The sequence below is a fragment of the Salvelinus namaycush genome, chromosome 29, assembly GCF_016432855.1.
Source record: "Salvelinus namaycush isolate Seneca chromosome 29, SaNama_1.0, whole genome shotgun sequence".
NCBI lineage: Eukaryota > Metazoa > Chordata > Actinopteri > Salmoniformes > Salmonidae > Salvelinus > Salvelinus namaycush.
Genome location: NC_052335.1, coordinates 18872210 through 18891620, shown reverse-complemented (window position 1 = coordinate 18891620; position 19411 = coordinate 18872210). Strand labels below are relative to the sequence as shown.

Here is a 19411-nt window from a genome sequence, read left to right as displayed (position 1 = left end):
CCTATCCTCACCTCTCCTCACCTCACCTCTCCTCACCTCTCCTCACCTCTCCTCACCTCACCTCTCCTCACCTCTCCTATCCTCACCTCTCCTCACCTCACCTCTCCTCACCTCACCTCACCTCTCCTCTCCTCTCCTCTCCTCTCCTCTCCTCTCCTCTCCTCACCTCTCCTCACCTCACCTCACCTCACCTCACCTCACCTCTCCTCTCCTCACCTCTCCTCATCTCTCCTCATCTCTCCTCATCTCTCCTCACCTCTCCTCATCTCTCCTCACCTCTCCTCACCTCTCCTCTCCTCACCTCACCTCTCCTCTCCTCATCTCTCCTCATCTCTCCTCATCTCTCCTCTCCTCTCCTCATCTCTCCTCATCTCTCCTCACCTCTCCTCACCTCTCCTCACCTCTCCTCATCTCTTCTCTACTCACCTCATCTCTCCTCACCTCATCTCTCCTCACCTCTCCTCTCCTCTCCTCTCCTCTCCTCTCCTCTCCTCTCCTCTCCTCTCCTCTCCTCTCCTCTCCTCTCCTCTACTCTCCTCTACTCTCCTCTCCTCCACTTTCCTCCACTCTACTCTCCTCTCCTCTACTCTCCTCTCCTCCCCTCTCCTCTAATCTCCTCACCTCTACTCTCCTCACCTCTACTCTCCTCACCTCTCCTCTGCTCTCTTCACCTCTCCTCAGGAGGAGAGAGGTGAGGAGAGGTGAGGTGAGGAGAGTAGAGTTCAGGAACAGCAGCGATGACCTCTCCTCACCTCTCCTCTCCTCTCCTCATCTCTCCTCACCTCTCCTCACCTCTCCTCACCTCTCCTCTCCTCTCCTCACCTCTCCTCACTTCTCCTCATCTCTCCTCACCTCTCCTCACCTCTCCTCACCTCTCCTCACCTCACCTCACCTCTCCTCACCTCACCTCTCCTCACCTCTCCTATCCTCACCTCTCCTCACCTCACCTCTCCTCACCTCTCCTCACCTCTCCTCACCTCTCCTCACCTCACCTCTCCTCACCTCTCCTATCCTCACCTCTCCTATCCTCACCTCTCCTATCCTCACCTCTCCTCACCTCACCTCTCCTCACCTCTCCTCACCTCACCTCTCCTCACCTCTCCTCATCTCTCCTCATCTCTCCTCATCTCTCCTCACCTCTCCTCATCTCTCCTCACCTCTCCTCACCTCTCCTCTCCTCACCTCACCTCTCCTCTCCTCATCTCTCCTCATCTCTCCTCACCTCTCCTCTCCTCTCCTCATCTCTCCTCATCTCTCCTCACCTCTCCTCACCTCTCCTCACCTCTCCTCATCTCTTCTCTCCTCACCTCATCTCTCCTCACCTCATCTCTCCTCACCTCTCCTCTCCTCACCTCTCCTCTCCTCTCCTCTCCTCTCCTCTCCTCTCCTCTCCTCTCCTCTCCTCTCCTCTCCTCTCCTCTCCTCTCCTCTCTGTATGCCCTGTTCCTCCTCTGTTTTCTTTGTTTTCTCCCTCCCTTATTTTTTTCTCCTCTTATTTTGATAATAAACTCATTCCACATAGGTAAAACATGTTTTTTCTGTTACAACCCAGTTGATGATATTTGATTCCTGATGGTACTTCCTCAGTTAAAGTAGTAGTACAATACAAATTGCCACCTGGAACGTCTGCCTGTAGTCAGACGGTGATTAAGTGTGTCGGTGTCTTTCAGACAAAACCAGAGCCAACCTGCATGTTCTGGGATTTCACCATGAAGAGTAAGTCTGAACAAATCATTTTGATTTTATTTTAAAGAAAAGATATGTCTCCAAATACAATTATAGATCATACTGTATCTTTGTTTCCACAAGATGGTACAGGTGGCTGGAACAGTAAAGGCTGCAGGGTTAGTCCCATGTCCAATAGAAACAAGACTATCTGCCTTTGTGATCATCTCACACACTTTGGCATCCTAATGGTAAGACTAAATAACCTGTTTAGAGGCTCTTCCCTCATGTAAATGTAACTCTGAATAATTTATAACAGTAGTGTTTCCTTCTATAAAATGGGCTAGTGTGTCTAATATTTTTTGTCTTCTCTGTGAAGGATATCTCTGGATCCGCTGTACAGATTGATGAGAAAAACACCAAGATTCTCACTTTCATCACCTACATCGGATGTGGCATATCGGCCATCTTTTCTGCTGCAACGCTTCTGACTTATATTGCCTTTGAGTGAGTGTGTTTCCATCCATATTACATGTGACTAGGAAATACTCCTATAACTAGTCCTCTGAATCTATGTCACCTGGACTCTTGGTCCTAGTCATTGGCCATGATATTATAAGAAAGACAACCAGAACTGTAGTCGTCACAGTCTTATTCAGTGTATGTCTTGTACAGGAAGTTACGTCGTGACTACCCCTCTAAGATCCTGATGAACCTGAGCACGTCGCTGCTGTTCCTCAACATGGTGTTCCTATTGGATGGCTGGCTGGCTTCCTTCGATGTGGAGGGCCTGTGTGTAGCCGTGGCCGTCTTCCTCCACTTCTTCCTGCTCACATCCTTCACCTGGATGGGCCTCGAGTCCATCCACATGTACATCGCCCTGGTCAAAGTCTTCAACACCTACATCCGGAGGTACATCCTCAAGTTCTGCATCGTCGGCTGGGGTAAGTGTCACTAAAGTTGGATTAACTAATTGTTATACAGTATGCTGTATGTGTCATATTCTTACTTCCTATTGAAATGCATGGTAGCATGAAATATTTATGCTATACACTGCATTTTCAAATTTGTTTGGATCGTGGTGTACCTGAATTGTTATAACCATGTCTCACTTCCAGGTCTGCCTGCTGCGATAGTGGCCATAGTGGTAGCTTTTGACAAAAACTCCTATGGGAAAATACAGTATGGAAAGGGGGAGACTGGACAAGGATCTTCTGAATTGTAAGTCCTGCATCAAGTTCAAGAGATAGGATAGAAAACATAACATAAGGTATGTAGATGGAGTCTTAGAGTTGAGTAATCCAAGTGAATGTTTTCCCATATGGCAGTCATAGGACCAGGACTAATGTATGTATACAGTATGTTATATAGATCCAGCCTTCCAGCTACAACATTTCAGTTAACCTATTGCATCCAATATTACTAATCCCCCCCCTCCCCTCCTTCCAGCTGTTGGATCCGGAGCCAGGTTGTGTTCTATGTGACGTGTGTGGGCTACTTCTCTGTCCTCTTCCTCCTGAACGTGGCCATGTTCATCGTGGTTATGATCCAGATCTGCGGTCGTAACGGGAAGCGTAGCAACCACACGCTGCGTGAGGAGATGCTGAGGAACCTGAGGAGCGTCATCAGTCTCACCTTCCTCCTGGGCATGACCTGGGGTTTCGCCTTCTTCGCCTGGGGACCCGTCAACCTGGCCTTCATGTACCTCTTCTCCATCTTCAACTCACTGCAGGGTACAGGGCCTCCCTATGGTGCGCTGTGCACCCTAAAGATAATACACAGTAGTGTATTTTTGTGTGTGTATTTTTTAAATAAATATTTTACAAAGCAGGTCTGTATTGTATTATATGTTAAGAATTATAAGTAGTTTCTTCACTGTCATGTCATGTACTATTTGTTCCACCAGAGGGCTCCTTAGTACAACATCTGGTAGTTGAAAGCCGAACCAACGCAAACTCTCTTTTGTTTGTCATCTCTGTCATCTTCGTTGTTATTTAACAGCTTTTTCCTTTATTGTCCTTCTCTGACCAACAGGTTTATTCATCTTCATATTCCACTGTGCACTGAAGGAGAATGTCCAGAAACAGTGGAGGAGATACTTGTGTTTTGGCAGATTCCGCCTGTCAGACAACTCAGGTAAAGATCTGACAGGAAACAGACAAGAAATAGACTCTTCTTACTCTCAAGAAGAATATCTGGCCTGATATTCAGAACTGTTATCATACTACCATCATATCAGGCTTTAGATGAGAGGAGGGAAATTACTGTACTTGTATATTGCTAATAAAGGTCAGATGTGATAAAGATGATAAGATAATAATATTTGATTTAATATTGTCCAATGTTAATAGAATTCCTATTGAAATGAAAGTCCTGTGATAGTCCTGTGCAGCTAGTTAGACTCCAGATTTCCAAAGTAACAAAGAACAGTGGTTATAAAACCTGAGAAGTCTTAGATTTATAGGCAATCAAATACACAGAAACTCCATAAAACCCTGCCCTAATAAAAAGTCACTTCACTCTTTATATGATTTTTTCCCAAATAAGCATTTGTGAAATGTGTCTTGTTGAATGGCAGACTGGAGCAAGACAGCCACTAACAACACCAAAAAGGCCAGCTCAGACACCGTGAGGAAGTCCCTGTCCTCCAGCTCTTTTGGCTCCAGTACAGCAAACTGGACTTCCAAGGCCAAAGCAACTCTAAACCCCTTTGCAAAGCGCAGCAGGAATGCAGGTAAGACACTATGGGAGGGTCTAATATTGAGTCACACACAGCCGTTTGTCTACTTTCAGTTGGTCTTTTTCATTGACTCACATTTAATTTATACAAAAGTTTACATTTTGTAGTTATGAAAAGAAGGATACTTTACTTAACTCTGGACACTTTTCCTTTTTCCTCTATTTTTATTAGCTGGACTGTGTGAAACATTTATTTTCTTGCTTTTCTGTTTACAATTTGTAATTCCTGGGCTACATAGTGGCTGATCTCCTGTATGTATTTATGTTTGTGGTATGTAGATGTAGCCCACCAATAGCACAAAGGAGAACCTCCTGAGGTAAACTGAACTGCATCAAAGCCAGCCTGACTCCATGCTTTCTTGCAGTGTGATGTAATGTTGTGTTAATGGCCTTTCACCTTTAGAACATGAAGGCCTGGATTCAACCTAACAGCTGTTGGTTGCACTTATCCTTAACACTGGTGTGTCTAACAGAACAATGCAGCATTTAATAGTTTGAAATATAAATCTTGTGTGACATCTTGGATTTAACAAAAATTGGCATGTGTGCATTTGGTTTCGATACAAAACGCTACCTTTGATAGTTAGATTGAATCCAGATTGAATGGTGACATGAAGACTCTGTAACACAAGGAGCTCTATTCTGCCATTGTTCTCTCTAAAGTCATTGTAAAACATCTCAAGATTTTAATCAGACATAACATGCTATAACAACATTGATGTTTAATTTGGTTCTATATAAATACAGATGTAGTTACATTTGACTGATTTGACCAATGAGAGAGTTTGGCAGGTGAGCTCCTTTGCCTTCTCAGCGGTTCTGGATGTCTCTCTCTCATACCACACTAATTCTGCTCCCCTAGGATGCCTCTGTGTTCTGCTAGAGCAATGATACCACAGTAAACACACAGCTTGCATTTGTAGCATTCCACTGTCACATGGGAAATTGTAGATGTGTGTGTGTGTGTGTGTGTGTGTGTGTGTGTGTGTGTGTGTGTGTGTGTGTGTGTGTGTGTGTGTGTGTGTGTGTGTGTGTGTGTGTGTGTGTGTGTGTGCATCCCTGACCCACGGAATGGAATGAAGATCACCGTCACGCACTGTACAACCAAATGCACAATTCAAGCATGATGTTTGTGCGTTATTACCTGCTTATACACAGACCTTGTGATGATTCGATGGTGAAGTACCTTGGCTACCTGAGGATTTTTGTCGTGACCTTCAATATTTAGCGCATGTTTAAAATCTGGTATGTACCCAATGTACTCAGGCACTATAGAATATCCAGTGAGGGACCATCACTATTATAGTACATATGGAAATGATGAAGGTACAGTATAGACATCAAGACATGCAACAACGTGTTACAACATGTTCTTATCATTAGGGTCTTCATTTCAAAGAGATCTCAGATAATGTAAAAGATCATTTGTTAGCATCCACATGCGTAGATTCTCTCACTATTATTTGCCTCGCTGAGGTAGGCCACGGCTTCAAGAGAAAATCAATGAGCATTCATGTTAGGCGTGCAGTGTGTTCTCCTATTGCTTCCAGATGTGTGCCTTAGTGAGATCATCTGTAATTGTCATATGATGTTCTCATATTGGACTGATCCAACGATTAATGGCATCCCCCAGCTAATGGACTAATTTAGTCTGACAACGTCAATAAGGCTGTTATGTTACAGCCTTATTCTAAATTGTATTAAATAAAAAAATGTCCTCATTAATCTACACACAATACCCCATAATGACAAAGCGGAAGATTTTTTTTTTAAATTTTTGCAAATCTATTAAAAACAGAAATACCTTACTTACATAAGTATTCAGACCCTTTATTATGGGACTCGAAATTGAGCTCAGGTGCATCCTGTATCCATTGATCGTTCTACAACTTGGAGTCCACCTGTGGTAAATTCAATTGATTGGACATGATTTGGAAAGGCTCACACCTGTCTATATAAGGTCCTACAGTTGACAGTGCATGTCAGAGCTAAACCCAAGCCATGAGGTCGAAGGAATTGTCCATAGAGCTCAGAGACAGGATTGTGTCAAGGCACAGATCTGGGGAAGGGTAGCAAAACATTTCTGCAGAATTGAAGGTCCCCAAGAATGCTCCATCATTCTTAATTGAAAGAAGTTTGGAACCAGCAAGACTTCCTAGAGCTGGCCGCCCTGCCAAACTGAGCAATCAGGGGAGAAGGGCCTTGGTTAGGGAGGTGACCAAGAACCTGATGGTCACTCTGACAGAGCTCCAGAGTTCCTCTGTGGAGATGGGAGAGTTTCCCAGAAGGACAACCATCTCTGCAGCACTCCACCAATCAGGCCTTTATGGTAGAGTGGCCAGACAGAAGCCACTACTCCAGTAAAAGGCACATGACTGCCCGCTTGGATTTTTCCAAAAGACACGTAAGGACTCTCAGACCATGAGAAACAAGATTCTCTGAAACCAATATTGAACACTTTGGCCTGAATGCCAATAATATGTGATAGTGATTATAGCTGTTTGTCTCTCGAACTGAAAGCAGACATATATAGTCGTACAGTGCATTCAGAAAGTATTAAGACCCCTTCCCCTTTTCCACACATCTGGAGGAAACCTGGCATCATCCCTACAGTGAATCATGGTGGTAGCAGCATCATGCTGTGGGGATGTTTTTCAGTGGCATGGACTGGGAACTAGTCAGGATCGAGGGAAAGATGGACGGAGCAAAGTACAGAGAGATCCTTGATGAAAACCTGCTCCAGAGCGCTCAGGATCTCAGACTGGGGCGAAGGTTCACCTTCCAACAGGACAACGACCCTAACCACACAGCCAACACAACGCAGGAGTTGCTTCGGGACAAGTCTCTGAATGTCCTTGAGTAGCCCAGCCAGAGCCCGGACTTGAACCCGATCGAACATCTCTGGAGAGACCTGAAAAAAGCTGTGTAGCCACACTCCCCATCCAACCTGACAGAGCTTGAGAGGATCTGCAGAGAAGAATGGGAGAAACTCCCGAAATAGAGATGTGCCAAGCTTGTAGCATCATACCCAAGAAGACTCGAGGCTGTAATCGCTGCCAAAGGTGCTTCAACAAAGTACTGAGTAAAGGGTCTGAATACTTATGCTAATGTGATATTTCAGTTTATTTTATACATTTGCTAAAAATCTAAAAACCTGGTATTTTGTGTAGATTAATGAGGGGGGGAAACGATTTAATCAATTTTAGAATAAGGCTGTAATGTAACAAAATGTGGAAAAAGTCAAAGGGTCTGAATACTTTCCGAATGCACTGTATGTTTCTACTCTCGATAAGTCAAAATTGTTAGTCACGCTTTTTCCCATACATGGTGAGTTGAGAGTCGGGTGAGGAGGCAGCCAGAAGTTCTGTCACTGAAGATGCCAAAGTCTTTGCATTGCAAAGCCTGTGTTATTCCTGAGTTGACCCACTCAAATAATTGAGTTTTGATGGATGTTTTTGCCTTGACATTATCAAATGGAAAAGACCAACCAAAATATTTTATCACTTGGCAAACAAAACAAGAATAAGACAAAAACAGATGAAAACGGTTCAAACATTTTGGCAAGATACACAGAGTTATGCATAGTTGTCCGTCGTGGTAGAATTTGAAGGTTGTTTGAATGTGCATGCGTGTATAGGAATGATTTCCACAAGAATGCACAGATGCATGTGAACTGTTGCTCAGAAAATATTGGGACTCAATTTAAACAGTAACTAGACATAAACCTAAACCTCAAACATTTTTCAAAATTAAGAAACAAGCTGTTTTTACACAGAAAACACAGGCAAATCATCTTGGCAAAGCCTATGCATTAGAATTGTTTAAAATGAGTGCCATATATTCAACCTACAATCATATATAGATTTATATCTACTTTGTGTATGTGCTTAGTGATGTGTTTTTTACTTTGCTTATTTTTCAATTGTCTGGAGCCATTAGTTTTGTGTCATTGTGAGTTTAAGAAAAAAACAAAAATGTGCACTGCACAAGATCATTGTGTTCTTTCTGAACCATGACCTTGTCTCTCCTTAATATTGAACAGGTAAAGGTTTCTCCAACCAGACCAATGCTAAAACTGTCTCCTCAGAGGGTGAGGCCTCCTCCTCCATCATCCCCGTGCATCAGGTCATTGACAAGGTCAAAGGTTACTGCTCGGTGCGCTCCGACAACTTCTACAAGAACATTATCATGTCGGACAGCTTCAGCCACAGCACCAAGTTCTAGACCACCCAGCACTTCTCTTCCTCCTCCTGTTGCTGCTAGCCCCTAACCCTTGGTGATCTCCCCAGTCCACAATGTCACCCCAGGGTTATAGCCTCCAGAGCAGCAGGACGGTAGCTAGTAGTATGAATATGTGTATACTGTATCATATTTGACTCAATCAGCTGGTCCAGTCAGTACTGAAAAGAGAAATGGGGAAATGTATAGTTCTATAGAAAAGAAACGGGAGAAGCAGAGAATGGAGTTTGCAATGTACATACTGTGATGCTAATCTTCAACTGGCTATGTGATGTGTAAATATTGATGGTATATCTAATATGCCCCCGTATAGTTGCTTCTCAGTTGGTGTTGCACATGCCTAGGGTTCTCAGCAGGGTCACCTTTCCTGTACAGAAATATCCTCAATTTTAGCTGTTCCATTCTCATTATGCAGTCTGTAGAACTCCAGTATGGGCAGCAATGAAGGAAAAACATCAAATCTGGACTAAATGTTCAGGCATAGCCCTATATTTCAAACCCAAAGACTAACATGATGGAGTTTTTAAAAGCTGTAGCATTGTCAATGTGTGTTGAAAATGGAACAGGTTTAGGTGTAGTTCTAATTTGTAGTCGTCTATTTGTGAATCTTGTGTGTGCTTTTTTGCTGGAAAGCAATATTATGCTCCTTTACAGTGCCTTACATGAGGATGTTTTGCATAAAGTGCTTACTTTATCTTGGTCAGCCTATCAACATCATCATCAACACTATGATGAAATGATTTGTCATGTATATTTTTTAAACATTAAGCTTCAGATGCTCTACTACTGAATAACAAATGCAGAAAGGAATGTATAGAATTGGTCCATTAATTTCTACTTCATTTTGGTAACTTTGATTTAGGACAATCTCTGTGGGTGGTCTGTGTGTCAAGTGTAATTTCTCTGACTGTTCTACGGATAGAGGTTACCAAACCCCAGCCATTAAACCTGGATATGGTAAGGTAGGCCTAGATTCAATCCGTATCGCGGAAGATCTGTGCTATAGCTCGAATGAAATTTCAAGGCAATGTTTCGGCATTCACGGAGACGGCGTTCATGGTAACACAGCATATGTTGGCACAATCGGAAATTTCCTTTACATTTTACTTGCGCTATACCGTTTATCTTCTGCAATACGGATTGGATCCAGCTCATAGTTTCATAAACATTCCACATTGAATCATTTCCCAATAGAGCAACTCACAGCACAACGTATAGTACAGTACTGATTGAAAAGGGACTACAAACACTGACATTATTTGTTCATCCAAGTTAATGCCAACATTTGTAAGCAGCTAAATGTTAATCTTCTCCTCATTGTTGCTTTACTTCACTTCGTCTTCTTTTCCCACCAATAGGGGAACTGAATATATTGCATTGTGTTAAATGTTACTGTGTGAGCTATTGTTTTGTGTTTGTGAAGCGATGGAACAATCTTGTTGTTTTACTGTATCTTTATATTTATTTCTATGGAGATTTTTACATTTGTTGTTCATCTTGAATCCCCAATGCCAGTGGATCAGGACTATGCCCTCGGATAGATAGATCGATTTGGAGAGATGCAGCTTGGCGGCAAAACAAAGCATTGATCTTGACCTGGGCAGGCAAACAGGGACAGTTATATTTTGGAAGCAGTCAGAGCTCTCAATTGTTATTTTCCAGCATCAAGAAAATAATTGAAACATCGCTAACAAATTCCCTCGGGCTGAATTTGTTATGATAGAAACATTGCTTGGAAAAGTTATCTCGTGTTGAGCATATTTGGGGTCTTCAATTCAAGAATGTGTGGGGAGGGAGTATAAAGTGGTTTGAACTAATGCGATGGAGTTCTCAGCTTTACTATGAATTAGATCATGACTGCGCTGCCATCATCTTTATAGATATTTGCATAAAATATTCCAAATGATCCTCTAGGTTATATCTTATCTAGCTCTATCAATGCAGAGGGAATCCAGACATGATTTGTTTCTGATTCATTTGTACATGTCTCTATTAATTTAATCGGGATACAGAAATAGAAAATCACTATGGCTACATCCAAACCAGCACTGTACCTTAGATGATCGGGCTGTATTCCAAAACATTTTCCAGACCCTGTTGTTTGTTTTTCTTTCCACAACTCCTGACAATAATATATTTTCATGAATCTGTCTCAACAGCATTGACGAGTTGTGTCTCTCCAATAAAGGGAATGAAAAGTAGCTAATTCTATTAATCATAACCCTAATATTTGTCATGTCAAGTTCTATATACCAGATGAATTTGCTGTAAGACATAACAGTTACGACTTTTTAATTCATTCTCAATTTACACTTACTGACTGTTCTTCTCTGCACAGTTGCCAAGTCTTCACAATGTGGTTTACTCAGAATATCCAATATGTGGTTTGGTGCATATGTGCTGGGAAGAGGTTGATATTCTAGTCATGCTTGCTGCCAGAAGTCAAAGAGGGAAACATAACGTTTCAAAACATTTTTCACACTCAAACATTGAAATGATATGGTTTCCCCTTCTTGACTTCTGGAACTGTGTTTTAATGCCACATAATCTGGGAAGCCACGGTGGTCCAGTCTTAGAGAGATGTGATGCCTCATCCCTGCCAACATTCACATTTCTATTGTTGACAAACTCCACTGTAATCATAACTGACCTGACAATTTTGACCAGAAGAGTTCAGGCTTCCCACCATTCTTGCTACGTCTGCCTCTCACAAATGTAGATACCTCTGTATTGTATTACATCAGATTGACAGACCATAGCATTTACACACTATAGCATTTACAAATCTTATATAAGAAAGCAGAAGTTATCCTAAATATATATTTTATACTATCCTATTTACAGTACATGTGGTATTGATGCTTGTACAAAAGCTGGAGAACATACGCTCATCCAGGTGCTTTCCACAACTCATGGACAACATGAAGAAAAACGCTGCACACTGCTGCTCATGCTCCCAGGGGATTTTATTTATAACAACGTTTCCACCCTCCGGCATCCTTGACGCTTGTTGTCCCTCAGACTTTTGTGTAGAGACGTACTTCACAAAATAGGATATTACTAGCATCATCAAATGCATAGATGTGGCGGTCACGAAATTTCGTCAGCGGGTGATTGTCAAGAGAATAACTCGTAATTGGCCGTTAATGAACATAAACACATTGAGCATCTCCAGGCTTCCACACATAGCCTACAAGCCATTTTAAAAAGTATAATACGTCCATGTAATATAGCCTACACATTCACAATAAATTCATTATTTATTTTAGACAGGCCTAAAGAAGAATGATATGAAGCAAATGTTTTCTATTTCAGAAGAAATGAATAGCATACTCTGTGTTGTCCTTATGTTAGGTCCTGATGTGGTCATGGCTGTGGGCTACACTAGTTCATTTAGTAGACACATTTTTTTTATAATTCCGTGGCATTATTTTATATTATTTTATAGTATGAAGAATACAATTGAACAAAGTTGAATAAAATATACATATTTTCTCAATGATTTGAGGGAGTGCGCACACTATTCTGTGTTGAGCGGTTAGCAACGAAATAGGTATTCCTATATGCTTCATTTAGTTGTTCTACAAACGTTGGGCTATATGTTTACATTTTTTATACATTGTAAGGCTGCATGATGAGACTCGTAATGATGATTTTAAAAGAGTTGCTTGAACGGCATGAGCTTTGCTTAGGTTTTTGCGCCGGCACACAATAGTCTCTCATTCACAATTTGACAAGCACTTGATAATGCCTCGAAATTCACGACGGCATCCGTAATGCACCCTAACAAAATCCTTGCCTTTGCGGCCTGGAGTGCTGCGTTGTGTCCTTCTCCCTGAGGCACTGCGAAACCCGAAGCGTCTCTCGCTCCAACACAGTCTCACATTCAATTCGCGCATATATGTACAAAATGTATTTCAGCAGATTTCGTGCGTTTTTGTGCATTTTTGGGGTGTTTTGGGGTGGTTCAATTCGTTTGAAAATACACGAATTTCTGTGCTACTTAATTCGTGCGAAAAGACACAAATTTAACCAGTAGGTGACACACAAGCCGTTGCAACAACCATGTAGACGCGATAATTTGTATTTCATTTTTGTTCTTCTTAATGGCTAATTCAACGTCATGAATATACAGAAATGTTGTCTTTGTTTAACCATGTTTTAAAATGTGTCGTTGTATGCCTATATGTACTGTTTTAGACTTGCTGAACAGAATTTTTGAGAAAAGACGCACATTTACCTGCGACTTAATTCGTGGGAAATATTGTTTTATTAATGCCAATGCTGTTTTCTGTGCTTGATTTCGCTTAATACTTTGGATACTGGTGCACTTGTAATCAGAACGCCTTTTTGTCATGTAGGCAACCATACACGATTTTCTTCATAACCCATTTCATATTTCGTGGAGCCTAAATTACACCATTTTCTTCATAATGCATGTATTACATGTTAATGTAAAATAATGAATTATGTTGGCTTACACTTATGGCCTTTCCAAGGCCTTTCCATACCTTAAGGGAACATTTTAGCACTCGCCATATGGTTAGTGAGAAACGCCACATTGCAAATGTAAGGTCCCTTACTAGACGTCCTGCAACGTTTCTCAAATTCGCGGACGGCGTCGGGCCGTGCGCGGGGGAGAGATCTTTCAGGAAGTCATCAAACTAAATCTCTCGGACGTTCGGTTTCCGTTTTATAAAAATAACACATTTTGGTCATTTTTCCGCAGTCTAGGAAATTCCCACCAGAGGGAAAATAAATAATATTGCAAATGCACAAGCACATTGCAAATGCATGTGGCCTTTTCTCCTAAACGGAAAATATTTCGAAGACGTAATGGACAGTTGGCCCCGAACAAGATGGCGTCGAGGCCTCAACGCTTTTTGAGTTATGGCCATTTTTCTGGGATTAAAGGTCAAAAACGTAAAGTAGGGTGCTAATTTGACCGCTTCACGTCAAAGTACATAAGCATACGGTGTCAGGAAAAAAAGAACCAGCCATTTATCTATCGTAATTTAAGAGAAATCGTACATTGACAAATTGGTCATGTTCACAAAAAGGAGTTAAAAAAAAAAAAAAAAAGTTACAGATCCAGTTGCAGTGTGTTCAGACGAACATTTTTTAAGTGGGTCTCGAAGCTCTGCCACTGCATCGCAGTGCTAGCTGCGCCACCAGAGTCTCTGGGTTCGCGCCCAGGCTCTGCCGCAGCCGGCCGCGACCGGGAGGTCCGTTGGCCTAGCGTCGTCCGGGTTAGGGAGGGTTTGGCCGGTAGGGATATCCTTGTCTCATCGCGCTCCAGCGACTCCTGTGGCGGGCCGGGGGCAGTGCGCGCTAGCCAAGGGGGCCATGTGCACGGTGTTTCCTCCGACACATTGGTGCGGCTGGCTTCCGGGTTGGAGGCGCGCTGTGTTAAGAAGCAGTGCGGCTTGGTTGGGTTGTGCTTCGGAGGACGCGTGGCTTTCGACCTTCGTCTCTCCTGAGCGCATACAGGAGTTGTAGCGATGAGACAAGATAGTAATTACTAGCGATTGGATACCACGAAGAAAAGGGGATAAAAGGATGGAGTGAAAAAGTACGGTGCTTAAAGACACACAAAGCCTGCAATGGCATTGCCATTATCTCCAGGCCGTGCCGAGTTCAACGAGATGCCCCGCTTGACCGTAGCTAGCTCGGTCTGAGTGCAGCGACAGGGACAAGAAGAAGGACCCAAATGACCCTTTGACCTCAATTTCATAGTTTTTTGCTTTTGGGAGACAGAGAGAGAACCGTTAAGGTTAGAAGCACAATTTGACCTCAGGAACGTTCCTAAGGTCCTCCCGATCTGTGCAAGCCTAACATTGACCGTGTGGCATTAACCCTTAATAGTTAAAAGAAGGTGTTTACATCAAACAGTTTACAATGACATGTCTCCCCATAGGAATACATTGCCTGCTCCCCTAAATTCAACCTGAAGCCTATGTAGGTTAATAATGCCTTATGAACCTGTCTTCGATGACAATCCATCAGGCCACTATGAGGTCTACCTGTGTTGATTCTAAGCATCCTGGAGCAACCGGAAGTGATAAAATCACCCTAAAAGTGTTTTGCCATACCCAACCAGCAGTTTGTGATATATAGTGCATTCAACCCTGTGTAAATCAGTCAGTTCTTAACGTATAGACTTAAAACTCAGGATTCTGTAAAAGCATACCCCGATCAGGATATGTATTTACTTATAGCTTCCTGTGCCAACCGGAAGTGCCTTAAAATGGGGTCATAGGTGCTGTTTCGAAGGTTTAAAAAAGTCAGATCTTTCCAAAACTTTAAATGTGTGAATCGGTCAACCCTCATGAACTGTAAATCAGTAATTTCGCTAAACAGATGTCAAAGAAAAGCTCTCACACACACACACACACACACACACACACACACACACACACACACACACACACACACACACACACACACACACACACACACACACACACACAGCAAGGATGGAGTGAAAATGTATGGTGCTTAAAGACACACAGAGCCTTAAATGCTTTTAGGGGGGATCCAGACTTCCATACCCGCTCTGGGAGCGCTATACTACCGCCCCAAATCAATGGGTGCTGGCCTGAGTGATTTATGGAGGTTTTCAAAAAATATTCTGTTTTTTCTTCTGGAAAATATTTTATGTTTTTTCTTCTCGAGTCAATGGCCTGAGTGATTTATGGAGGTTTTCAAAAAATATTCTAAGTCCAAACTTTTCATGCACCTGGTATTTTTTGGGGGTTACCAGGCGTCATTTTTCAAAACGGTTGAAATTGCTTTTAGGGGGCATCCAGAGTGTCACATGACCGGATGAGGTAACTATTCTTGTTCTTCTTGTAACTTTCCGGTAGGCTAGAAGCTTTCCGGTGTTTTGCTGCTCGACACAGGTCGACGCAGGTATTGCACTTGATTTATCGTTATCGTAACCGTAGGTGCAGCCAAGTGGAAATACGAAAGCTTTCTAGCTATTTCGCACTGACGGTAATTTGAACACAAGAACGTTTCTAGTGAAAAGGTGCTTACACTCAGAGCCATGTATTTACACTCAGCCACCCTAGCCTTATTACGGGTTAACGTTTTGGTAATTTTGGTTGGCCAACAAAATGTAAGACTACAATGACTGCATACGTTTCCCCAAATGTTATACGAAAAAAAAATGTTTTGTTATTGATGTGCCATTGTATTTTCAGTTACATTCTGTTCAATAAAAATGGTTTACATGTTTATTTTTTAAGAAATACATGGAACTACAACCGAATAAAACACCATTAACCATCATGCATTGCTTACATTCATTCTATCCTGAAAAGTCTGTTCAGAAAAAATCGAAAACAGTACATATAGGCATAAAACCACAATGTTTTAATAGGGATTAAATAAAGACAATATATATATAACCTCTTATGGTTAAATGGTTAAAAAAAGACAAAATATCTATATATTCATAACGTAAAATAAATAAATACAGGCGATCGCGTCTATGGTTGTTGCAACGGCTTGTGTGTCGCCTACTGGTTAAATTCGTGTCTTTTCGCACGAATTAAGTAGCACAGAAATTCGTGTATTTTCGCACGAATTAAGTAGCACAGAAATTCGTGTATTTTCAAACGAATTGAACCACCCCAAAAATGCACAAAAACGCACGAAATCTGCTGAAATACATTTTGTACATATATGCGCGAATTGAATGTGAGGCTGGGCTGCTCACTCACATGGCTCTCCGTCACGTGATCGGGTCTTTCTCACAAGCTACAAGTTAAGACAGACACATCCAGGGACACAACTGCGCACATCCTCATCGAATTCCAAGGTGCATATTGAAGATACTGGGAGAACGTTCCACATTTACTTTTTGTCAGCCAACAAGATGAGTAGGCCTAACAAACAGCAAAAGCACTAGCCTCTGTCAATCTACATTCTTGCATAGTACTAAAGTCTATCTATTCTATTCTGTGCAAGAAATAAATATTCCAAACATAGTCTGGGACAGTTGTGGGATGCGATAGATCCCAAGTTAATACAACCACTAGCATGTTCCATTAGCGGAATACACCATTATCGAAAGTGACCACAAATGCAATTATGCATGTAATGCTTTTATTATAAAGGTGCGTTTTTATGGTGACAATTATCTTCCCCAATTCATGCTAACTGATGTTGTTGGTGTCATGTGTTGATAGGCGGTTGATACGTCAGGTCTGCTCTCAGCAGATGTGTGTCTGTCTGGTACGGGGTAACGGGTCAGGTAAGGTAACATGACACCAGTAATAACCTCTCAGGATGTAAACAGACTTGTTCTCGATAACATGGCTCAGATCCTTGCATAACAACAGGTGGAGCAGAGAAAGACAACTTCTGGAGAGATATTGAACCTGCTCATGACCTGTAGTGGCTACATTCATTTAGTTTTCTTAGAATTTAGACATAATCAAATATTGTGGCACAAGCAGAATCTTAAACAGGGTTTGCTCGATGGGCATTGCTGCAGTTGAAAATACCAGTGTACTGTTATTCACTATCATGTTGTTATTTGTTTGTTCGGTTTGAGTTCCCAATGGAATCTATTGTGAAAAATTAAGAACAGATTCACTCAACTATCCATTGACACTGCTTTTGGAATGATCTGGCATGGAATTAACGGTTGATCTGATGATATATGACTTCTTCTGAGCACAAAAATGTCAAATATGAAGTTTCAATAAGCAAAACAGATAAATATTTTTTTATCATCCGGAAAAGATTACTCAGCATCTGGTGCTATCGTGATGTGTGTTGTGAAAAAATATGCACACTTTCTCTGGAGATATTGTATGAATGAACTCGGTGCTCTAAAGAATTTGATCTAAAGTAAATCATCATATATGTAGAGAAGAGATGAGATCTACACGGATTTGAAAACGCATCCCTCTCGCTCCTACTCCATGATATACATTTTCCTGACATTATTCCATGAATGTGAGGTTTCCCTTCCCTTGTTAGATTGAATTGACAAGCCACACTCTTAGATACAGTAAAAGGGACTTCAAAATGGTTATTTGGCTGTCCCCATAAGAGAGCCCTTTTTAGTCACAGGTAGAACCGTTTTTGGTTACAGGTAAGAACCCTTTAGGGTTCCATATAGAACTACTACTTGTAACCAAAAATGGTTCTTCAAAGGGTTCTCCTATAGGGACCCCGAAGAACGCTTTTAGGTTCTAGACAGCAATTTATTTTGTAAGAGTGCATGTTTAACGTTTACAAGCTCAGTGACAGTCTTTACAGGGCCCTATGTAGGCCTGATGGGGAAGTCTGTGGGCTGTTCACTTCACCACTGAGGAGAAGGTAGAGGCAGAGAGAGAGTATTTGTTCTTCCCCCTCTCTGGGTAAATGAAAACCCCACACATTCCTCCCAGAGGTTTCCTGTAGAAACCTTCCTGTGAGGTAAACCAAACACATTCCTGGGGACGCTGGAAATGGAGGAAGAGAGGGAGGGAGGCACTGGCAGCCACACAATGATAAGGGGGGAAGCTATAGCAGCAGTCAGATACTAAACATTCTAAATTAAGGTATAGATATTAGTAACATACACGACTAAACTTTCATACATGTAGATGAGTATGCGGGGCCTATTTCTCTCCAGTTATCTCTCTCTACCTGTTGACCAGACTGCTTTTAGACTACCTCAGACTGGAGGATGGCACATGGAGAACAAACAACAACAAAAACAAAAGGCAGAGTCAACATTATTGGGTTTTAAAATAGCTACCTAGAGCTGTGGAAACATTCAGCCTTCCCCATTAATCTCGACCATAATCATGCTCCTGTTTGATGCTAGGGCTCCTTGGCACAGACACTTTTATCGGCCTGCAGCAGCCCTGACTCCCCTCTCCTCCTCTCCTACAGGAGACTCACAATGATGTGGAGACAGGGTACACTCACAACAATTATCTGGAATGAATTAATTCCCCCACATCTTCAGTGGCAGGATGGATGTATGACCGTGTCTGTGTTCTGTTCTTCCCCAGACATGTAGCTTACGTGGTAGGTGCAGTCAGAGTCAACAAAGTATCAGTAGTCAGAAAACACCCTGGAAGAAAGGAGCTCTTCAGAGCAATGGAAGGGTAATTACACAACCAGACGATTGGGCCATTTAGAAACTCTGTCTGGCTAGACAGGCAACGTAAGTGGTTAGACTGATCTGCAGGTCACATGTGCAACTCACCTGGGTTACTACAATTGTATTTACCAGTTATAACATTCTTATGCTATTTAACTATAAATATCATAACTGTTTGGAGAGGACATGGCCTTAGCCTCACCTAGCTCCCTGGGCACACTAGATCTGACCCTCAAGACCCATCTGTAAAACATATGCCCCCTCAAGATTCTGAGCCTGCCTGGCAGGGTTGGTCCTTCAAAGCCAAAGCCCCCGAATGGGTGAGCATAATATACAGGGAATTTCTCAGAGCTGCTAATGAGAACCTTGACGACCTTGCACCTAGCCGGTGGGGTCCCCCCACCCAGTTAGTGGCAGTGCTGGCAACACTAGCTGCAGTAACACATGGGGGTCACACTTGGACAATCAGAGAGGGGGCTAACTACTGTGGCGCTGGTGGCACGGAATGATCAAAGGTCTGACTGCACAGGGATGCTTGGGAAAATGGTCACAACGGGGGACCAGCTTGTGTGTGTTTCAGGGGAAGGGGGTGTACCTGATCTCCATCAGTTAGGACTTGACATTGGTTAATCAAATTTCCCAATTTTTGCCCTTTTT

General features: G+C 42.3%; 1 protein-coding gene across 1 annotated transcript in view; it reads left to right on the top strand.

The window, feature by feature from the left end:
- The window catches only part of adgrg6 (adhesion G protein-coupled receptor G6), a 42314-nt gene extending 33686 nt beyond the window's left edge, over nucleotides 1-8628 (top strand). The window contains exons 16-24 of the mRNA XM_038968081.1: nucleotides 1671-1716; nucleotides 1810-1916; nucleotides 2045-2172; nucleotides 2341-2609; nucleotides 2784-2886; nucleotides 3115-3398; nucleotides 3700-3801; nucleotides 4244-4399; nucleotides 8447-8628. Of these exons, the coding sequence (XP_038824009.1) occupies nucleotides 1671-1716; nucleotides 1810-1916; nucleotides 2045-2172; nucleotides 2341-2609; nucleotides 2784-2886; nucleotides 3115-3398; nucleotides 3700-3801; nucleotides 4244-4399; nucleotides 8447-8628 (1377 nt within the window). The remainder of the gene's footprint in view (nucleotides 1-1670; nucleotides 1717-1809; nucleotides 1917-2044; nucleotides 2173-2340; nucleotides 2610-2783; nucleotides 2887-3114; nucleotides 3399-3699; nucleotides 3802-4243; nucleotides 4400-8446) is intronic.
- The last annotated feature ends 10783 nt before the right edge of the window (nucleotides 8629-19411 follow it).